The sequence below is a fragment of the Dermacentor silvarum genome, chromosome 7 (genome assembly GCF_013339745.2).
Source record: "Dermacentor silvarum isolate Dsil-2018 chromosome 7, BIME_Dsil_1.4, whole genome shotgun sequence".
In the NCBI taxonomy this organism is placed as follows: Eukaryota; Metazoa; Arthropoda; class Arachnida; order Ixodida; family Ixodidae; genus Dermacentor; species Dermacentor silvarum.
Window position 1 is genome coordinate 116,410,530 of NC_051160.1, and position 19,208 is coordinate 116,429,737.

Consider the following 19,208-nt stretch of genomic DNA (forward strand, 5'->3'; position numbering starts at 1 on the left):
TAGTTCGGGCTAAACAAAAAAGATTTATAGACGAAGATTTGTAACGAGTACAATATTAGAACAATACTGACAAGAAAACATACATTTTTTTTCTGGCGTTTAAATACATTTCATCCCGCTTGGGTTTCGCAGTACAAAAATACAGGGAAGGGACAGTGTTGCCAGGTTTGGCTATATATAGCCAAATTGGGCTACGGAAAAAATTTTATGGCGTCGACTTGGACGAGTTGGCTATGTGGCTATATTTGGGCTACTGAAAATCTGCGACTTGGCTGTGTTTGGGCTATAGGTGGCGCCATAATCCACGCTCCAGAGGTGGCTCTGATCGGGTAGAAGAAAATCTCGAAGGCTGTGTTTTAGCTGGTTGAGCCGGCCGCGTGGCTGTGCGTGTGTGCGTGCGCGAAATGACCGCCCCTCCCATTCCCTAACCTCTCTGCGCCGTTGTCTGATCTGGTGGCTTTGATCTTTGATGAACTTAAACGTACACCCTGCTTGACCATTAGGCACCCGATCCCCGGACATCGGGATAAACCTGGGAGAAATGGGTTTTTCACAGTACACTGTACTAAGATGGCTATGCTTAGGAAGGGAGAGCACTAACATATGTTCGGGGCCGTCGGGCGATCATGGCGCCGACATGAAAGAGGGAAGCACGGGTGGATGACACGCTCCAGTGTGTTCATGGCCATGTCTTCCGGATGAAGCATCCCACCGGGCACAGCTTTCGACCTACTCCACGTTTCTGGCGCGAAGCAATTTACTGCCATTTTTGTTTTCGTGCTAGATTAATTTTTCTTCTTGCTTAGATTCGAGCTTCATTTCGATAGGTTGGACGTAAGATCGGATCCTCCTCAGAGAGGAGAATCCAAACATGGGGAAGTAGGCCATGTATACGAGAACGTATAAAGAAGAATGAGAGCAAGACCCCGAGCCAAAGGTGGGCTTTGGTGCTTCTACTTCTAGATGGTTTTCTCGTAACGTCATGGATGCAGATACTCATTCTGCCAATATTCTGCCTCGCGGGCAAACCTTGTACCTGTTTTTCCCGAAAAAAATGAAAATATCGAAACATGTTTGCCACGATGACATCAATGCACCCGTCACATGAACTTCACCCACCGTGTTAGCTTAGCTTGTGAGGTGTCGCGCTGCTGGCTCGATGACGCGGGTTTGATTCCCGGCCAGGGCGGCCGCATTTCGATCAAGGCGAAATGCAGGAAAAACCGTGTACTTAGGTGTACGTTAGAGAAACCGAGGTGACCAAAATTAATCCGGAGTCCCCCACTGCGTCATGCATCCCAATCATATCCTGGTTTTGGCACGTAAAGCCCCAGCAATTATTAAAGTTTTAGAAAAGGGGCCTCAAACGTATTGGAGCCACTGCGCATGCGCACGACGTAAACTATGTTCGGCTTTTGCGTCGGGCACGCTATTTCATCGATTTAGCGGGAGCCCCAAAAGCTACCCCAAAAGCTTTCGTCAACAAACATGGCGGCGCCCATCGAAGCGACGGCTCTAACCGAGCAAAAAACGGGGTTCGATTTGTGGTAACGTGTGCAGTTCGTAAGCTAGAAGTGATTGCGGTTATCGCTTTCTTTTAACAACATGTGTAATGAAGATTGATTCATTATGCGCCGCTGGTTCCAAATCCAATTGGCGATTTCATGGCTCGTAGGCCTATTACGGATTGACTTGGTTGGGTGAAGGTGCGTAAAGTAAGTGCAAAACTGAGCGCAACAAGTTGAGTTGCATGCTGCTAATAGGATAAGTTCTAAGTTGTAATTAAAGGCAAGAACACGAAAGTATAAACTACTTTTCTTATTGTAAAATGGTATATTTTATTTTATTATTTATAACAGCTGTTCTTTGTCGCCGTAGTGACGCTGCAAACGCAACACGCTATCCGCAAACGCAAAAGACCTATTCCAAAACTCTTCATTCCTGCATTCCCCAACGCTAACACCCGCAAAGCTCTTTGAGGGCCCCAAACTTTAGGGGCCCCTATTCTAAAATTGTTTGCTTTTTGAGAATAACCGGTTTTCACAGCATTACCACTGTTATCAATTAAAAGCCGTCGCGGCTTTTACCGTTTCGAGCGAGTTAGTTCGGGACGTGCTCGTCGCCGAAAACGACTGCGCGCTTCTCACACTAGTCTGCCGGTTTGCGCAGTAATCATTTAAAGGTCCGCTCACACCGATTCAGACAGTGAGTGGCATCTGTGGACTGTCCCTTTTCTTAACGCAGGTCTTTGGCGTGCTGGAGACCTAAGTTGGCGGCCAGGTTGATGTAAATTGACACTATATAGGTAGTGTGTCTCAGCTAATCCGGGCCAAGCTAATTGAAAAACAAACAAAAAAGCAGAAAACAAGGTAGGACGTTGAAACAAATAACGCGAGATATCATAGCACGAAAGACTTGTTTTAGCTCATCAAAAAAGAAGCCGTGCGCAGATCGCTGGACAGCTGAACTTCTACGCCTTAGGCAGAGATAACGTGAGATATCGATGACGCTGAACATTATTTTGTGTTCACGACAGCTAAAAAGCAGAGTTCGTAGTTAATATCACTGTAAATAACTAAAAATATTGACTTAGTATTATCTGTCATAAAATGAAAGCACTGATTCGCCCTCTGAAGTAATTCGCTGGAACTTAAGAGCTTCCGGGGCCTACCAAAAAGTGTTCTCTGCAAGCATGATGTGGCTGTTGATGTAAAGGGCCGACCGTCACGGCGGCACGGACATTTTGTTACGACGGGTTGTGCAAAAAAGGATTGCCGTAGTCGAATGTGAAAATCTATACACAAATAAAATTGCAAATAAAAGTGGCTATATTTGGCTATGAAATATTTTGCTCTTTTTTCAGTTTGGCTACATTTGGGCTACAACTTCTCTAGCTTTTGGCTACGCCGTCTCGTCGGACCTGGCAACACTGGGAAGGGATTGGAACACCAATGCATTTGTCCACAAAGTTTCAGAATTATTTGCTCGAAACTGGTGTCATCCTCAGAATTCTTTCCAAGGGAATCCGCCTTGCAAACTCCGGGGCTAGAATTTCTAAATTGCAATATGGCCCATAAAGTAATTAGGTAAAAAACTTAATAAGTGAATTTCGGGTAATTAGTCGATAATGCATTTCAATTTTGTTGTGCAAGTAATGTCCGCCTCTTCGAGTAGACCAGCTCATGAACTAGAATTGTGCTATCTGCCACAAGTAACCTCAAAAAATTTTAGAAAGTGTTCGCTGAAACACCCTATATATTGTTTACGTGCAATAACAAAAATCTGTAGTTGAAAGTATCTGCGTGTTTTACTGCTTTTATCTCTGCCCTCGTCCGGTCACACTTGCACATTGAATCATGTATCGCAAACAACTAGCCCCGCTAACGTGTTTCAGACAATAAACTCATTTTATTTTAGCCATATGTGACCGGAAGCTGGATTCCCTACACTAGGAAGTATGACCAAAGCAGTGCATTTTTAGAACAATGCTTGCTAAATGTGAAATTACCGCGGGTTCTGTCCATTTACGCTGACATAGTGCAAAAGGAGCTTCTGAAATGAAAGTTACAGGTTTAGAAGTGATTATTCATCAGAGGAAAACAATTCGCCGCCAATTAGCTTGCAGAATCAAGAAGCTGGAGCTTTCGCGAAAGAGCCAACCAAAGCGATAAGAGTCTCTGCAGCTAGCCATTCTGCTGCACTGAAAGTTGGCGATGAATACGGGTTCCTCTGACAGCGTAATTTACTAAGACTGCCGCCTGCGGTAGCACGAAGGACACTTACGGCTCCGGCCTCAGCAACTTCCCCATGCATAGCCAAAATGTTTCAAAGAAACCTTCACGGTGGTGTCAACTGTTCACTTTTGCACTTGTTTTCCACATTGGCTCCAGGTATAATAGCGTTGCTTATAGTCAGCCCAGACGGAACAAGATAACTATGTGCATTTGGCGGCATGCTTTGGAGAATACACTGCTAAACAGCCGGTATGAGGATTTCTATTTATCTGCGCGGTAAAGCTCGGCACTAGGCGGATCACGAAGATGTTCCGGCTACGACATATTTTCGTTCTGCTTCCTGTCCCAGTTAAACCTGCAGTTCGAGGCCACTAGACTTTTTACATCTGGAAGTTGTACACCAGCTATCTGTAATCCTTCCGATGAAGTGTTCTCGCTTAAGAATTACTCTGGTGGAAGAGTAGTACAGACGCGCGCCAACCTGCTAAGATTAACGCCTGGAGACGGAAAATAGAAGCTAGGGTAATGATACATAAACTAAAATGCGCATCACGTTTCTTACTTCGCGCCTCAATATGAATCATTCCGGTAGTTTTAGCATGGTTATACTACATAAACGGCGATGTGAAACTGCAGTACTCCACGTGGTTTTTTACCTGCACGTGCTCGCCAGTAATGCATTCCGCTGCGTTGTAGTGAAATTCTGAGCAATTTACACTCAAAGGCTTAGGAGAATGGCGCACCAAGATTACACTGTACAGCAAAAGATACGAAGTCAAATTTGTCAATCGTTTATTTGACTCCACACATTCTCCCTTATGAAATTAAGTCACTCAAGAAAATTCATTTCTTTTATTAGAACCACACACATTGATTTAATTACACGTATTATTCCTGTCTATGGCAGTGAACGTGAAGAGAAATGCTCGAGTGATGCGGGCGCCTTCAAGGGCAACATTTTATGTTTTAGCGCCAAATCGTTGACAAGAAGAAGCAGCTTCACTCCATAAAAATAATTTAGCTGAATAATTTATAAACCTAATTTGCGCTTCATGATGTTTGTTCGCTCCTGTTTTGAAAGTTTTGCGCATTTATGAAAAACACGGTAGAATAACAAAGTGGGCCCCAATTTCAACCCTGCAAACTTAATTAGCTACGCTGTCCAATATTTTCCACCATTGCCTCTATCAAAGTGGAGATATTCCCAACATTACTTTCACATAATAATGGTCGTTCGAAACTTACACGTTGACCATAATAGATAGTTGTGATAAGAAGCAGACTTCAAAGCGGTAGACAATAATCTTACTTCTATAACGTATAAAACTAATGATGTGCCGTAAAACATGATGTACCAAATTCGGAACTATGGCAAAACTACCGCACAAAATGAGCTTTCATTATTTTTTAGCCTACGCCAATACTATAGTAAGCAGGAATCACGACAGCGCATTATCGCCATGTTCACGCTTACTTATGACGTCCAGCAGGTCTTTCACATCCTTCATCAGGAAAGTCATGACATAGTTTTCTGGGTCCAGCGGTTTTGTAGAAAGCCCATAACCACGTAAGTCAGGAGCCACAACGCTGTTATGAGAGGGAGAAAATAAAAAGAACTTGAAGGAACTTGAAGAAAACGAAGTGGTGTGTGGCTGCTATTTATACTTCTGAATATTGGTGTGTTACCTGTCCCTACTTTTTTCTTCTAGATTGCCGCAGACAGAGTGAGCGTGAACGATTACAGGCAGTGCGGACCACTGTACGTTGAAAGCACTCCGATTGTGCATCTGGTGCTCTCCGCCTCATAAAATCACTATAGTTTTCTTGTCATTACCCCAAGGAAAGATAATTATTTGCAATGTCTTCATGTGCGGTACTAATGTATTATTGGAATTAAAATTAAGTTTGTCCATTCAACTTGAATTATTTCTAGTCGAAGCATTGATACTCGTAATAATCTTGATGTGGAACACAAAACCAGATGTGACTTAAATCCAAAAACAAAATGCGAAAAACAACATATAACTTAAATTCAACATACGACGTTCGTTATATTTATTGTATACCAAACTAAACAGCATACAATGTTAACCAAAATGTATACAACCAATACTTTCACGCTTGTTTCCCAAAACTATCATTTTCTTTGGCCTGAAGTTTCAGAGCTTACGAGAGTGAATTGATATTTTATTCGCTCTAACGGTGCAAGTGCTGGTAATAAAACGTGCTTTGTAGCTCTTCTGTTGCATCTGCTATGATTTGCAGTGTATCGTCGATGACGCAAACATGTAGCGTGGCCTGTGAATACATAATTGCAAATGCAGATCATTCAAATAAATATTAAATAAAGGTTATGCTATCCAACTTAGTACTCGGGCATGGCTGAGTTTGGGGATTCAATATCTGAGAGACATTTCACATATAAATAATGCGTTTCACTATAATAATGATTAAAAGCAAGTACGGTGCGTGCAACGCCATTTACACTGTTCGGCTAATGTTTGTCAAAAATTATGTAGCGCGACAAAAACATTTTTCATAATTCCACTGTGTAGTCCCTGCACAACTAGTTACAGCACGAATATTTTTCAATAGTACCATCTTCCAATTCAACAGCTGTTGAATTCATTGAACAACGTTTCGAAAAACGGTCATACAATTGTGCCCCGGTATGCAGCTCCCAAGACCCGAATACAGCTATGGGTCATAATCGCCCTGCAATGTGGTTTTATTGTCAGCTGTTATGTTATAAACGCCGAAACAATTTTAACCGATAGCGTTAAGGGCCCCGCACCGCAGAAAATCCGGCGTCGGCAACCGGCGTCGGCGTGCGATGTCGGCGGGTGGCGGAGAAAATCATCCCCAACCACGCAGGCCCTCAGAATATATTTAGGTACATGAATATACCACGCCTTCTTATATGACATGCGGTATATGGGGTTATATTGCCACACCATCTTGCTCATACCTTGTCTTGCATTCTTTGCAAACCTATTCCTCGGAATTTTGAGAATGACAATCCACAAACAAATGTCATGAAACAAAACACCCACAGCGCATGCATTTTATGTTGAATTTTCATAGACTGAACTATTAAAAGTACGAAACGAAAACCGAAATCTGAAAATTATGCAATTTTTGGCGCGGCTGTGCAATATCTCCGGGATCGGCCCACGCAAGGGGCCGTGTTTCTACCAGAAAGCTCGCCTTCGTGCATAGCGTTCGCCGCCAGCGTTTCCCGGTAACCATTACGGTTGCGTAAGCTGCAGTTGTAGAGAAGCGTCAGAGGCAATCGGAGATCTTTGAATGCTATCGCGTTGCACTCTTAAAAGCCAAGGTTAGGCATCCTTCATTTCTTTTTCTATTTTTTGTAAGCTCTCTAACGAAAAATTGGAACCGCCTAATGCGACCGGAGAGTCACCGCCAGCCTTACGAGCAAGGCCACGCGTTATTCTCTGCGTCTTCAACACACAGAAATATAAAATAGCGTGGTGCTTCTTTACCTTCTTTTGAAAGACGCTTCTGCCACTATCATGTACATCTAAGGCAAATACAAACTTCCGCAGATGATCTGGCGAGGCCAGTAGTCATTCTCTCACTTTTATTTTTGGAAAGACAGTTGTTCGTCGTCATCCAATTACACCATTTTAAGATGACATCTATATTCTCCTTGCCATGCAAACAGCTCGTTAACGTGGCGAGTTGGGCGTGTTGGTAGATTATTACGCGTCCAGGACGACCAGGATGTCCTGGTCGTCCTGGTCGTTTTTTTATGCCCTTGTGTTTTATTGCGCTGCAATTCTCGTAAACAGCTTGTATAGCAATAACATGTAACAGGCAGCTACTTACCAGAAGTGCTCACCCAGTATGGGTATTTGCCTGTTCCAGATGTACCAGAAGTCAAGGAATCCGTGCAGCAGGAGCAGTATAGAACGACTGTCCTCCTTGTTGTCGCAGCCTTTTGATACGTAGTGAACTGTAATAGACTGAAAATTTCCGTTTTGGTTTTCACATAAGTGCGAACTTTCGTGTTTCCAGTAGTTTCGCACGCCGGAAATCCAAGAAGTGTCAGTAGCTCGTGTTCTCATAGCAATGCAGACGGCACGAGCTCTCTATAGTGCAACCGGATGCTCTGGCACTACTGCACGATGGACACCCCAGTATGACACGGATGAAGATCTTAGCTTCATCTTATGTTTGGTGACCTGCCCTTGACAAAAACGTCGAAGAACGTAACTATCACATTTGTCAAAGTCTCCCCCAGCCAACACTGCCAGCCCATTAAAACCCTGGCATTACCCTACTAGAGTTTGGCAGCGCGTTCATGTAGACTACGCTACGAAAGATGGCTCCAATCTGCTAGTGCTGGTAGACGCTTACTCAAAGTGGACCGAGGTGTTTGCATGCATGCAACAACTAGTGCAAAAACGATACAGTGCTTGAACACTTTCTTCGTTACTCTATGGTTACCCCGAGGTAATTGGTGACAGATGACTGTCCAAAGTTTACCTCGGACGACTTTCTAAGTTCTTACGACAACGGGGCATTAAGCCTACGAGGACGCCTCCATACCACGCCGCATCCAACGGAGCTGCAGAGAAGCTCGTGAGAACCACCAACACCGTGTTTCTGAAGCAAGTACTGAATGACAACGCCGCGGGAGTAAAGCGCACTATGCAAGACCGTCTCTGTCATTTCCTGGTATCCTACCAAAACACGCCGCATTCGGTAATGGCAAAGACGCCAGCTGAACTCCTCTTGTTCACGCGTTATGTTAAGGGCATAGAAAGATGACTGGAAAATAGTGAATAACGGTTTGATTTATCTCATATTTGTAATGGGGAAAGAGTGCCACAAAAGGTCCCCGGACTGATGTATGCGGACCACATAGTGCTACTAGCGGGCAATGCAAGAGGTGTACGGATTCTTACGAATATGTATGGCAACTCAGTGGCAAATCTAGGCCATAAGTTAAGCACAGAGAAATCGGGAATAATGATCTTTAATAAAGAGACGAGTAATTACGTGGTATTATTGAACAAGTCATACATATAGTCAAGCAGTATAAATACCTCAGCGTATACATAACGAAGGAAATGTTTACTCAAGCACCAACCGAGATTATCTTAAATAAAAGGGTAGCGATAATGCAGCAGTAATGAGACAGTGCACTTTGGGGCTACAAAATATGAGGTGGCGCGCCAAATCTGGGAAGGATTCATGGTGCCAGTGCTAACGTTCGCAAATGACATAATGTGCTTAAAATGAGATATTTTGTCTGGTTAACCAAAGTTAACCAAGGATATGTAGGCCAGTTGGCATTGGGGACCAAAGGTAAAGCCACAAATGAAGCACTGCATGGTGATATGGGCTGGGCCTCTTTTCACGGCATAGAAACGCTGTGCAAAATTAGTTTTAGAACGATTAGGAACGTGTATGAAACTAAATGGGCGGCTAAAGTGCACAAGTATGTGTACCTGAAAAGCGTGGATACAGAATGGTGGAAGAGGTAAAGAAAGTTGGCAATCCAGTACATCGTAATTGAAAGTATAAATAGACAACCATTCATCATCAAACAGAAAGTGAGAGTAACAGAGAGAGTGAATTGGATGCAAATAATGGAAACAAAAGACCATGGAGATTGACAAGCATGCAAAAAAAAGCAATTAGAAGGAAGAACCTGCGTGATAACACACAGGGCATTGCCTTGTCATTTGAGGCTCGAGCTGGTTGCCTAAGGAAGAAAACATACCGGAGCAAATATTCACAACAAGATGAGGCATGTGTCTGCTGCAGCAAAAAGCCGGATACCACTCTGCACATCCTAATGGAATGCGAATGTATTCACCCAGGGAAACCTGTAGGCAACGTACACCTTCCAGAAGCGCTTAGATTCAAAGTGGACGGAAGCACCAACCGGTCAACAGAAGAGATAATCAAGAGACGTTTAGAGTATTGGTGGGGAAAAAGCAGGCAACAGAATGATGCGACCAGATCCATTACGGGTATAGGTAGCGGTACGAAGTAGATGGAGAAGTTTTGAGGAAGAGAGAAAAAGATGAAGATATATACAAAAATGCTAGAAGGAAAAGCATGTATAGCGTACCTGATGAAATCAAGCAGGCTAGGTGGCTATTTTTCACCGCTCCGTTACAAAGGAAATGCCAATATATCATCATCATCATCATCATCGATTCGATTCACACTTCTTTTACTTCTCCAAACAAGAATGCTTGCTGACACGTGTTCGCGACCATTGTAAAGAGAGGAGGAGGAAACAACTTTATTAAGAGAAATTTCAGGGCGTTGTAGATGGCCGCTTGTCTGCGGCGACCTCTTCCGCCCAGGCAACGATTCCTTTTTGTAGCTTTTCTTCTGGAGACCGTATTAGGGTCTCCCATGTCGTTTCAGAGGGAGCTGGCAGAAGCTCTCTGGTTGGGGCAAGACCCTCGCATTCCCAGAGGATGTGTCTTTGGTTTGCTATGGCATTTCTGTCGCAGTTTTGGCATATTGGGTCAACCTCCCCATCTGTGAAGATCGCTAAGCGATCAGGAGTGATAAGGCTGTTAGTTTGAATTCGGCGGAGGATAGTGGCCTGCGCTCTCGTAAGGTTGCTGTGAGGTATTGAGTATATTCTCCTGTTCTCTTTATATAGGTTGGTAAACTAGTTGTAGGAAGTCACCACCTCTCCCATCGGAGGGGGGGGGGGGGGGGGGGGTCCGGTTCCAAGGAGAGCGCTACCCGGTTTGTTAACCCTCGGGCCACTTTATGCGCTTCCTCGTTGCCGGGATTTCCCGAGTGAGCGGGGACCCAGTCAAGATTGCAAAGAGAGTATACAATCATTTCTTCTGAGCTAGTTAATTCATCACTACTGTAGCGTACAGCCGAAATTTCAAAAAATGACATGAAGATCGCGTTGCCTCTTTCTTGTCCTCTCTGTAAACTTATTCTGTGCGCTACAGACTTCGAGGAGACTGGCTGATCTGACAATGAAGACCCGCGGAGTTTCGTATGAACTTTTAGCGCACCTCGCGCTGTTTATAAGCACTCACAATGTTTCCCACAAGGCTTTCCTCGTGCCATCTAAGTAGAGCGCTTCCGCGTTTCCAATTCCCAAACAATACTAAGGGCAATTTTTTTTGGCGATCAACTCGGGCAGTGCAGCGCCCTGATGGTGACTTGTAGAAGAAGATACGTACAGAAAGATTCAAAGTTGTGTGGTTTCCGTAGTTACTGCTGTTAAAGTCCATAGGCTCTTTCCTTTCCAAGGGCTTGAGGATGGATTCTCCATGCAGTGATATTTGCAAGTTCACGTATGCCTCCATCCAGATCCACATGCTGGTCCCAATAGCAAGGACGATGAGTTTACCAACACTTGGAGGAATCATTTTGGGGAAAATGTTTCAGGCAATATTAATTATGAGCAGTCTGAAACAAAAAAGAACATTAGTTACAGGATTACAGGTGATTATCTTATCGTAATGTATAATGACAGGTAAAATGCATATTGCCGGAAACTTTCAAGCGCTCCTGCTGCAACAGTTGCACCCAGTGTGTATGTGCGCTTGTACTTTACTCAACATCCTGCCATTTGTTCACATTAGATAATTCAGTAGTGCGTGCGTTGTGCATGACATGGCATTACGTATGTGTAAACGCTACGGTTTTCACCTTGCGAATACGCAGAGCGGTATCAGAACCGAATGTCATATATACCGCCAAGTATCGGGCTGAATTCACAAAACCTCTAGTTCGTAATTGCTATTTGCAACTGGCTGGCTGTCTTCACTAATGTGTCTAGCATCCGCATTTTCTGGAATTTGCTGATACGAACAATTCTAGCATGAAATCTTTTACAGCGAAACGGTTAACTTCTAGTTGGTCAGGATTTTCCCTGGCGTGCTCACCCAAAAAACGTCAGCCAGAAAAGGGGTTTGTTTTTCAGTTCTCCGCGTAACAGAATTATGTTTTCTCGTATATTAGAATTACAGCCCGATGCTATCATGACTGCAGGTTGTGTGTAATTCGTACTGAACTAATTTTCTGACCCAGTTTACTTTGATAAGTTAAATTAGTTATTAACGCACCTGCGCTAGGCGGAGCACCTACAAGAATGAGGATGTATGCTGTGCTAACAGGTACGACGGTAGCTCCACGCAGCGGCCGCGGCCACTCAGACAGACCTCAAACGGCAGGTAGAACAGGGCTTTGTGTTTCAGTTCCCGCATAAAACATCTATGTTTTCGTGTACATTCGAATAACAATCTGAAGCTATCATGTCTGCAGAGATGTGCGTAAGTGGTACTTTACGCATTTTCTGACGCAACAGACTTAAATTTTTATTTTATTTTAATGAGGCACTTGCGCTTGGTGGATGGCCTAAAAGAAAGGGGATGTATGCTGCACTTTCGCCCTCGTGCGTGCCCGTGTGACGCACCTCACTTGTCGTGGTGGTGCTTGAGTAACGTCGTCGAACGTCCGCCCCAGCTTTATACATCCCCTTTCACAGGGTGGAATGGAGGCGGACTTTTGGCGGAGTGTGTGTTTGCGCACGCGCATGCGTGATTGCGTGCGTGTTCTCCTGTTTCGACTCGCTCTGCACTAACACAAAGCTTCGCTGTACGTAGATTCTAACTCGTTGGATCAACTGCATTTTTATGCGAAGCTTTCGAACACAGTTTGGGACTGCCGTTAGAGCCAGTGGCGAAATGCTTGTAGCTTTTGTTATTATTTTTTTTTGACGCGGATCTGGACGTTGGAAGAGCCTCATCATCAACGACGCAAGATACACAATGGCACTAAAGATGGCATTCTTCAAAAGCTCGCAGACGGTGTCAACAATGGTGATCACTAAAAAACCTACTAATTGCAGTGTACGATTAAAAAATGTGTACCTAATAGTTAAGCACACGTTGCCCGGATCTCAGTCGTAGATGCGAAGGTATCGCAGAGAAAGATCACGCCTGCAGAAATAGGAAGAACTCCTTTCTTCAATCTCGTTCTTTTTCAGACCCGCCGCGGTGGCTCAGCTTGCTAAGACGTTGCGCTGCTGAGCAAGACGTCGCGGGATCGAATCCCGGCAGAGGAGGCCGCATTTCGATGGAGGCGAAATGTAATAACGCTCGAGTGCTTGCGTTGTAGTGCACGTTAAAGAACCTCAGGTGGTGAAAATTAATCCGGAGACCTCCACTATGGCGTGCCTCATAATCACAACTGGTTTTGGGACATAAAACCTCAGAAGGAAGAAGAAGCTCTTCTTCTGCCGGGTGAATGTTCACAAATACGAAATGCGGATGTCAGCTAACCCTCGGGAACAAACATCGATACACGTCCTGCCGAATCGGGCAAACAGGGAAGTAGATTTTTTTCTTTGCTCTTGAAGACGGTGTGGATGTCTCGGAGAACATCTCTGATATGTGCTAGACGTGCTTCATGGAGATGTCTCCCGTGACTAGTATCAAGAAAACAGGGCAATCCAGCTCAATGCAACTAAATGCCTCGCTCAAGCATCTTATATATATATATATATATATATATATATATATATATATATGCCACGTGCTCGACCTACGACCTTGTCAACAGACTGACCAACTCGGAAGGTGCCGTTTTAATGCCAACACTCAAACAAACCTCGATCACCGAGTTCTGCCAGTAGCCGCAGCGCGCGTCGTTTTTTTTTTTTTTAAGAATGTGTATCTCGTGAGCCTTAATTGTGCAGCTGTTTATCCGTAATGTTGACGGAAAGCCCATTTATAACTAACTTTTGATATAACGAACACTCATGGCGCAACCAACGCGAATGTTGTATCTGGGCTTGACTGTATACCAATTCATGCAACCTTCTATACCTACAAATTGATCTTAATCGGGCGCTGATAATTCCACAAAGTTCATAACATCCTTCCTCACCATGTGCCATCAAATACGCAGCGTAATATTTTAGGCTGTAATTGTCGGCGTGTTAATTCTTCGTAATATTAGGGCGGATGCAGAGTTGCGGTTTCTGGTTATAAAAATGAAAGCGGGTGAATAGTCAACGTGACACATTACCGCCAGCAAGAAGTAACCGATATATTTCACAAATATTTGCCATGGCCTTGTTCTTACGACTTATTGTTCTCAAAAGCGCCCTGTTGGAAGATAATCATAAAATGGCGCGCGTGACTGCCACAAGCTGCTTTCAATGCGCATGCGGAAGCTGTGGCTCGACAGGGTATGAAAGTTGTGGCAATTCAGGAGTTTGAAATACCTGGATGTATATTTGTGAAATTGACGTCACAACCTTTTAAATTAAGGTTAATCTGAGTGAATGACCAGGCTGTTGTAATATAAGCGTCCACCAATAAAAAATCAGACTCTACTTTAGTAGTCAGTGCGTAAACACCGTGTACGCTGCTTACCTATAAAGGTTGTATTTCTTTCTCAAATCCGAAGTGAAGCTCTTCCCGAAAACATCCGCTGCAAAATGAGGTAAAATGAATCTTCGGCAGCATGGCTGCACGAGCTCTTACACTATCCTAGCCTGAGTAAAATGTATGCGTGTTATATGTTCTTCATTACCTGCCACGTAAAATGAACAATGGGAGTAGCGCATTGATCTCAGCATGCGGTCACAAAGAAAACAAGCCTTTTCTGTTATTCTACGGACGATATCATATAAGCCACTTCGCGCTCGGTCGAAGAGACTCCACCCTACAGATTGATACCTTCTAAGTAAATGCATGTTTCCGTATTTCTGGCTGCCCTTCTATTAGGCAGCGTGTCATTGAACACTACGTCATCAGCATGGAAGCCGGGTGTATGGTATGGGCGCTTACCTGAGGAGAGATCATTTTATCGGAATACTTTGACGCTGTGATACAACACCTCGAAGGTATCGAAGCTTAGCTACCTCTGAGAACACATAAAGTCTTTGACATAGATGATGGATAGGGTACAGGGCGACTTGCGACGCTGTGGACAATGAAGCATTTGTTCAGTTTATGTGTAAGCGCTAGGCAAACACTTGTAATATTCAGGAAGTGGCCAGCTGTGCGCTTCATTACGTAACAGATATCTACGTCGACGAGGCTCGGCCGTGATCCAGCGATAAATATCACGTAACAACGTTGGCTTCTGAGACAAAATGTACAGCTGTCTTACGATTTAGAAGGCACATTCGCGCTCCTTAACGCTCTTAGTTGCATCGCAATTGCATGTTATATGTGAGAGCTTAAGCCCAAAATGCTTCGCAGTCGTTTCGACGCTTTATTTCTTTCGCTGTGCAATGCGTACTTGAACACTGGTCGTGCCCCAACAAATAGACATTATCTCTCAGGCTCTACAGGGTTATCTCGTCAACAGTGGCCAGCTAAAGTATCTGGGAACAGTAGATTACGTGCATTCAATTTTTCTATACGTTTGACCTGTTAACGTGCTTGTGTTGTTCTTGTGTTGCTATATTATTTTACAGTGAAGGTGTTAAGAGCTAGTTCCCCTGGGGTCGCGTCCGCGTGTAGGAAAAAAGTGCCATCATCAGCAATTCGGCTCCATGTGCGTGGCGATTTCCCGGCAGTTGTGCCTTAGCACAGGTGTCAAAACGGGTGACTTACATGGCTGATAGGTCATGACATCTATAATATCACATGCTCGTCAGTTACGTCACGATTAACGATAATAAAATCACGTGTGGGGCATACCCGCATTGGATATGCGGGTATGAGCCTGTGACAAGGAAGAAATAAAGAAAGAATGAAGAAAATAAACAAAGAGAAAGAAATAAAGAAATAGAGAAAGATTGAAAGAAGGAAGGTAAGAAAGAAAGAAATCACGTGTGGCTCATACCCGCGCTGAATATGTGGTTAAGAGCCGCCGAGAGCAGCAGCGGGAGAGATCTCACAGGCTGCTGACGCTGCCGAGCAGTGTCCCGCGGGCATGCACGCTGTAGCTCATACGCTAGTCTATTATGATGGTGGGGCGGACCTGGCGTAGCAAACGCACTACTTGGCCATCGCGCCGGGCGAAAACAAGACGCCGATGTCCTTGCTCTTTGGCGAACAAGCCGAAGACGCTCAATATAATCAATCACATTATATATAAATTCACTATAGCAATATTCACTACAGCAGACCCACTATAGTCACAGCTTCGCTGGCGTCCATCTTCGTAGTAGTGGAAAGGCTCTCAATTGTTATTTTCTTCTTTTTCATTATTTTCTCCCTAATCTATGGACTTACTTTGTTAGTGTATTGTTAATTCGTTAGACGCATCGTATCGCTTCTGTTTTAAATTGCATGCTCTTTTCTTCTTTTTTTTTTCTTAGCTGGGCTTTCGAAATAGACTGGCTTTTGTGTGATCAAAGGTAGCATAACTCACAGCTAAAAAGAAGAAAAACAACTAGAAAAAGCGAGTACAACTGGCCGATGTTGCCCTAACCCATCAAAAACACTTACCTTCGTAGAAACTGCTCTTTCTGGGAGAATATACCGCTCCTCTAACATTACGACGAGTACAATGACACGTAAGAGAAGAGAGCTGCATGCATTGCTTTTGGGTGGCTTATATTTCCGTAGGCTAAAATATTCTGGAAGAATCCTCGTATGCTTGAGCCACATAAGTGAACTTACACTAAAGCAGAACTCTAAGTCAATGTGCCGCACGCGTAATATGCCTTCTTTCTTCGTTTTTTTTTTTATTTTGTCGCAAAAAACTATAATAGGTACGCGATACGCAAGCTATGAATTCTTAGCAGGAGCACATTGCGCAGCTTTTGAAACCATCTGCCACGCCCTCGTTCCTTCGACGAAGAAGCTACTCGATTGTTCTCGTGGATGTTTACTGATATCCCGAACGTTGTGCTGTGGAAGTTTTTGATCAAGCTTTTGTTGAAGTCTCTTTTTTTTCATGAGCACTGCAGCATTGTTGACGCAAGCGTATTGTTTATTACATTATACATACCGTTGGCTGCCGTACCAGCTGTAGTGTGTTTGAATATGCAAATAAATACAGGTTACCACAATTTTGTGTAATACGATAGGTAAAAACAAGGCTGTTAGGCAAGTATCGGGACCGATAATGCAATTAGGCAAGTATCGGGGCCGTCTCTTCAGAAGAAGCCGAAAGTTATTGCCTGGAGTTCAGAAAAAAAGCAACAAACAATGGCCAACCACTTTCAAAACAAAGGAAAAAAATTAACATTTTGCGTAAATAATTAAAATGTTAATGTCACTTGTCTAACGCTAAGAAGAGGAATTTTATTGGTTTTATTGTTTTTTGTTTACTTAATGACGTGCTTATTGTTGGAGGGCAATAAATTTACCTCATGATTCTTTTCACACTGTACTTCTGCTTGTTCCTATTCATGAAGCACAGGAATGTGCTTACACGTGCAGCGATATACTTGCTTGCTTGCTTGCTTGCTTGCTTGCTTGCCTTCAAAAGTGGCTCGTACCCACTATGGGGAATTGGCGAAGAATCGGGTTATTGAAGGAAAACAATTATCGGAGTCAATTAGGGATCACTTGTGAAAATTTTTGAATAACGAAAGGAATTTATTCATGTAAAATTTAAGAATTTAGCAAGGAAATCGTCCTGATTCAATTATGTACCTCACAACAGCTCCACCAACATCCCTATGACAATGTCCGAGAGAAGAGGCACCAAAAGATAGAATATTGGGTATCGTAATATTTAATCCAGCACTGTTAAATTTTGCTTCTAAAGCATGTTTTCTTAATGAGGAGAAACGGCGACATGACAGGAAGAAGTGTTCGATTGTTTCGTCTTCACCACAGTATGAGCACAAGGAGGAGGGCGCCAGACCAGATCCATGCAGATAAAAGTTTAATGTAGGAATGCGACATCTGAATTTGGTAAAGAGGGCTTCGAGTTTTCTATTATGGCAGAATTTTCTGTTCCAAGGAAATAGGAGGTGTCGATAATCAGTTAATGACAGGTTCCAGGACTCTTGCATGACTGCCCGTCTCCTGAACCTAGCCGCGGTTATGTAAGCTGATACAGGAAGAATCGGAAGGATTGGACCACTAAGGGCAGCTCTCGCTAAGCTGTCAGCTAATTCATTGATAACTAATCCTTTGTGACCAGGCACCCATACCAATCTAATTAGTTTTAAGCTACAAGGAATAAGACATTGGAATGTACGCGAAACTTGTGAGCCACTATTTGCAGTGAGAGCTGAACATAATGACAAAGAATCCGTTACGATTACAACTTCCGAGATTGATGAGTGCACTTTTCGTAGAGCCAATGTAACCGCCAGAAACTCAGCTAGAAATACTGGTATATAGTCTGGAAGTCTTAAGGAGTACGACCAGTCGAAAGCGGAAGAAAAAATTCCAATTCCAGATTTTTCTTCTGATTGCGAGGCATCTGTCGCTATGACGGCTTTTAGTTTTAACTCCAATAAGTGATTTTCTAATAGCCCATTTAATATAATGTAAGAAAGGAGTTTTGCGTTGTTTGGAAATATATCGTCGAAAATAATTTGGAGATTCTCTCTCTCACTGCAAATTGGAGGGATCTCACATAATCGTACATCTAAGGGACCAACAAGTACCTGCACGAATACGACCTGAGGAGTGTGGAACCGGGGCCAGGAAGATCGAAAAAATATTGCAGGCTGGGAAATGAAAATTATTTGTAATTTTATAGGGAATTCATACATTTTTAAGAATGTTTGGACCGTTAATAACCGAAATATGCACAAAAAAGAAGGTAAATGTGTTTCTAGCTAGAATACATTGTTGGCAACGAACTTTGGCAATCCAAGGCACAGGCGTAAAGCTTCCCGGGGCACCTGAATATACAACAGATCCGAATTCCAAAATTGGCCGTATGTACATTTTATAAATCATCACAAGAGAGTCTCTCCACATTCCTGATCGACTGTTGCAAAGCCTTCTTAGCATTCCAATTGCTCGCACTCCTTTTTTATTTATGTATTCAATGTGCGTGCGCCAATTTAGCCGGTCATTGTATATTATGCCCAGGTATTTTTCCGAGTCCACCTGAGGTATGTTCTGTAGGCGGTAAGTTCGGTTTATATGTATTAGATCTAATAAAGGAAAACCTATTATTGCGCATTTACTGACATTTAGGGAGAGGCGAATATTCAGTAACCAGCTTTCTATGGCGCACAGGTATGTTTGCAATTGATTATATAAAGAGTGGATGTCAATGTCAGATGAAAAAAAAGCAATGTCATCTGCGTAGACATATGTGTATGTGTCATTATGACAAGGTATAGAGCTTAGTAATATATTAAATAATAAAGGGAACGTGACAGCTCCTTGTGGAACTCCACGCGATTGTCGACGTCTATTTGAAGAACATCCTTTCAAAGAACAATAAAATTTTCGGTCAGTCAGAAGCTCGCTAAACCATTTTGTTGTGTATTTTGGGAAATCAAGGTTAATTAATCGATTCAATAAAACTTCGTGTTCTACACTATCGTAAGCTTTAGATATATCTAAA

The 19,208-nt window shown here is 43.3% G+C and overlaps 1 protein-coding gene across 3 annotated transcripts in view; it reads right to left on the minus strand.

The window, feature by feature from the left end:
* The window catches only part of LOC119458376 (epoxide hydrolase 4-like), a 30,995-nt gene extending 14,679 nt beyond the window's left edge, over positions 1-16,316 (minus strand). The window contains exons 1-4 of one of the 3 annotated variants that reach the window (XM_049671145.1): positions 16,169-16,316; positions 10,934-11,162; positions 7,584-7,720; positions 5,209-5,321 (exon numbers count right to left, since the gene is read on the minus strand). In XM_049671145.1, the coding sequence (XP_049527102.1) occupies positions 5,209-5,321; positions 7,584-7,720; positions 10,934-11,122 (439 nt within the window). In that variant the 5' untranslated portion in view covers positions 11,123-11,162; positions 16,169-16,316. Of the gene's footprint in view, positions 1-5,208; positions 5,322-7,583; positions 7,721-10,933; positions 11,163-14,137; positions 14,288-14,554; positions 14,669-16,168 lie in introns of those variants that run through there. The other 2 variants (XM_037720209.2, XM_037720210.2) reach the window with 2 other exon arrangements.
* Between the last annotated feature and the right edge of the window lie 2,892 nt (positions 16,317-19,208).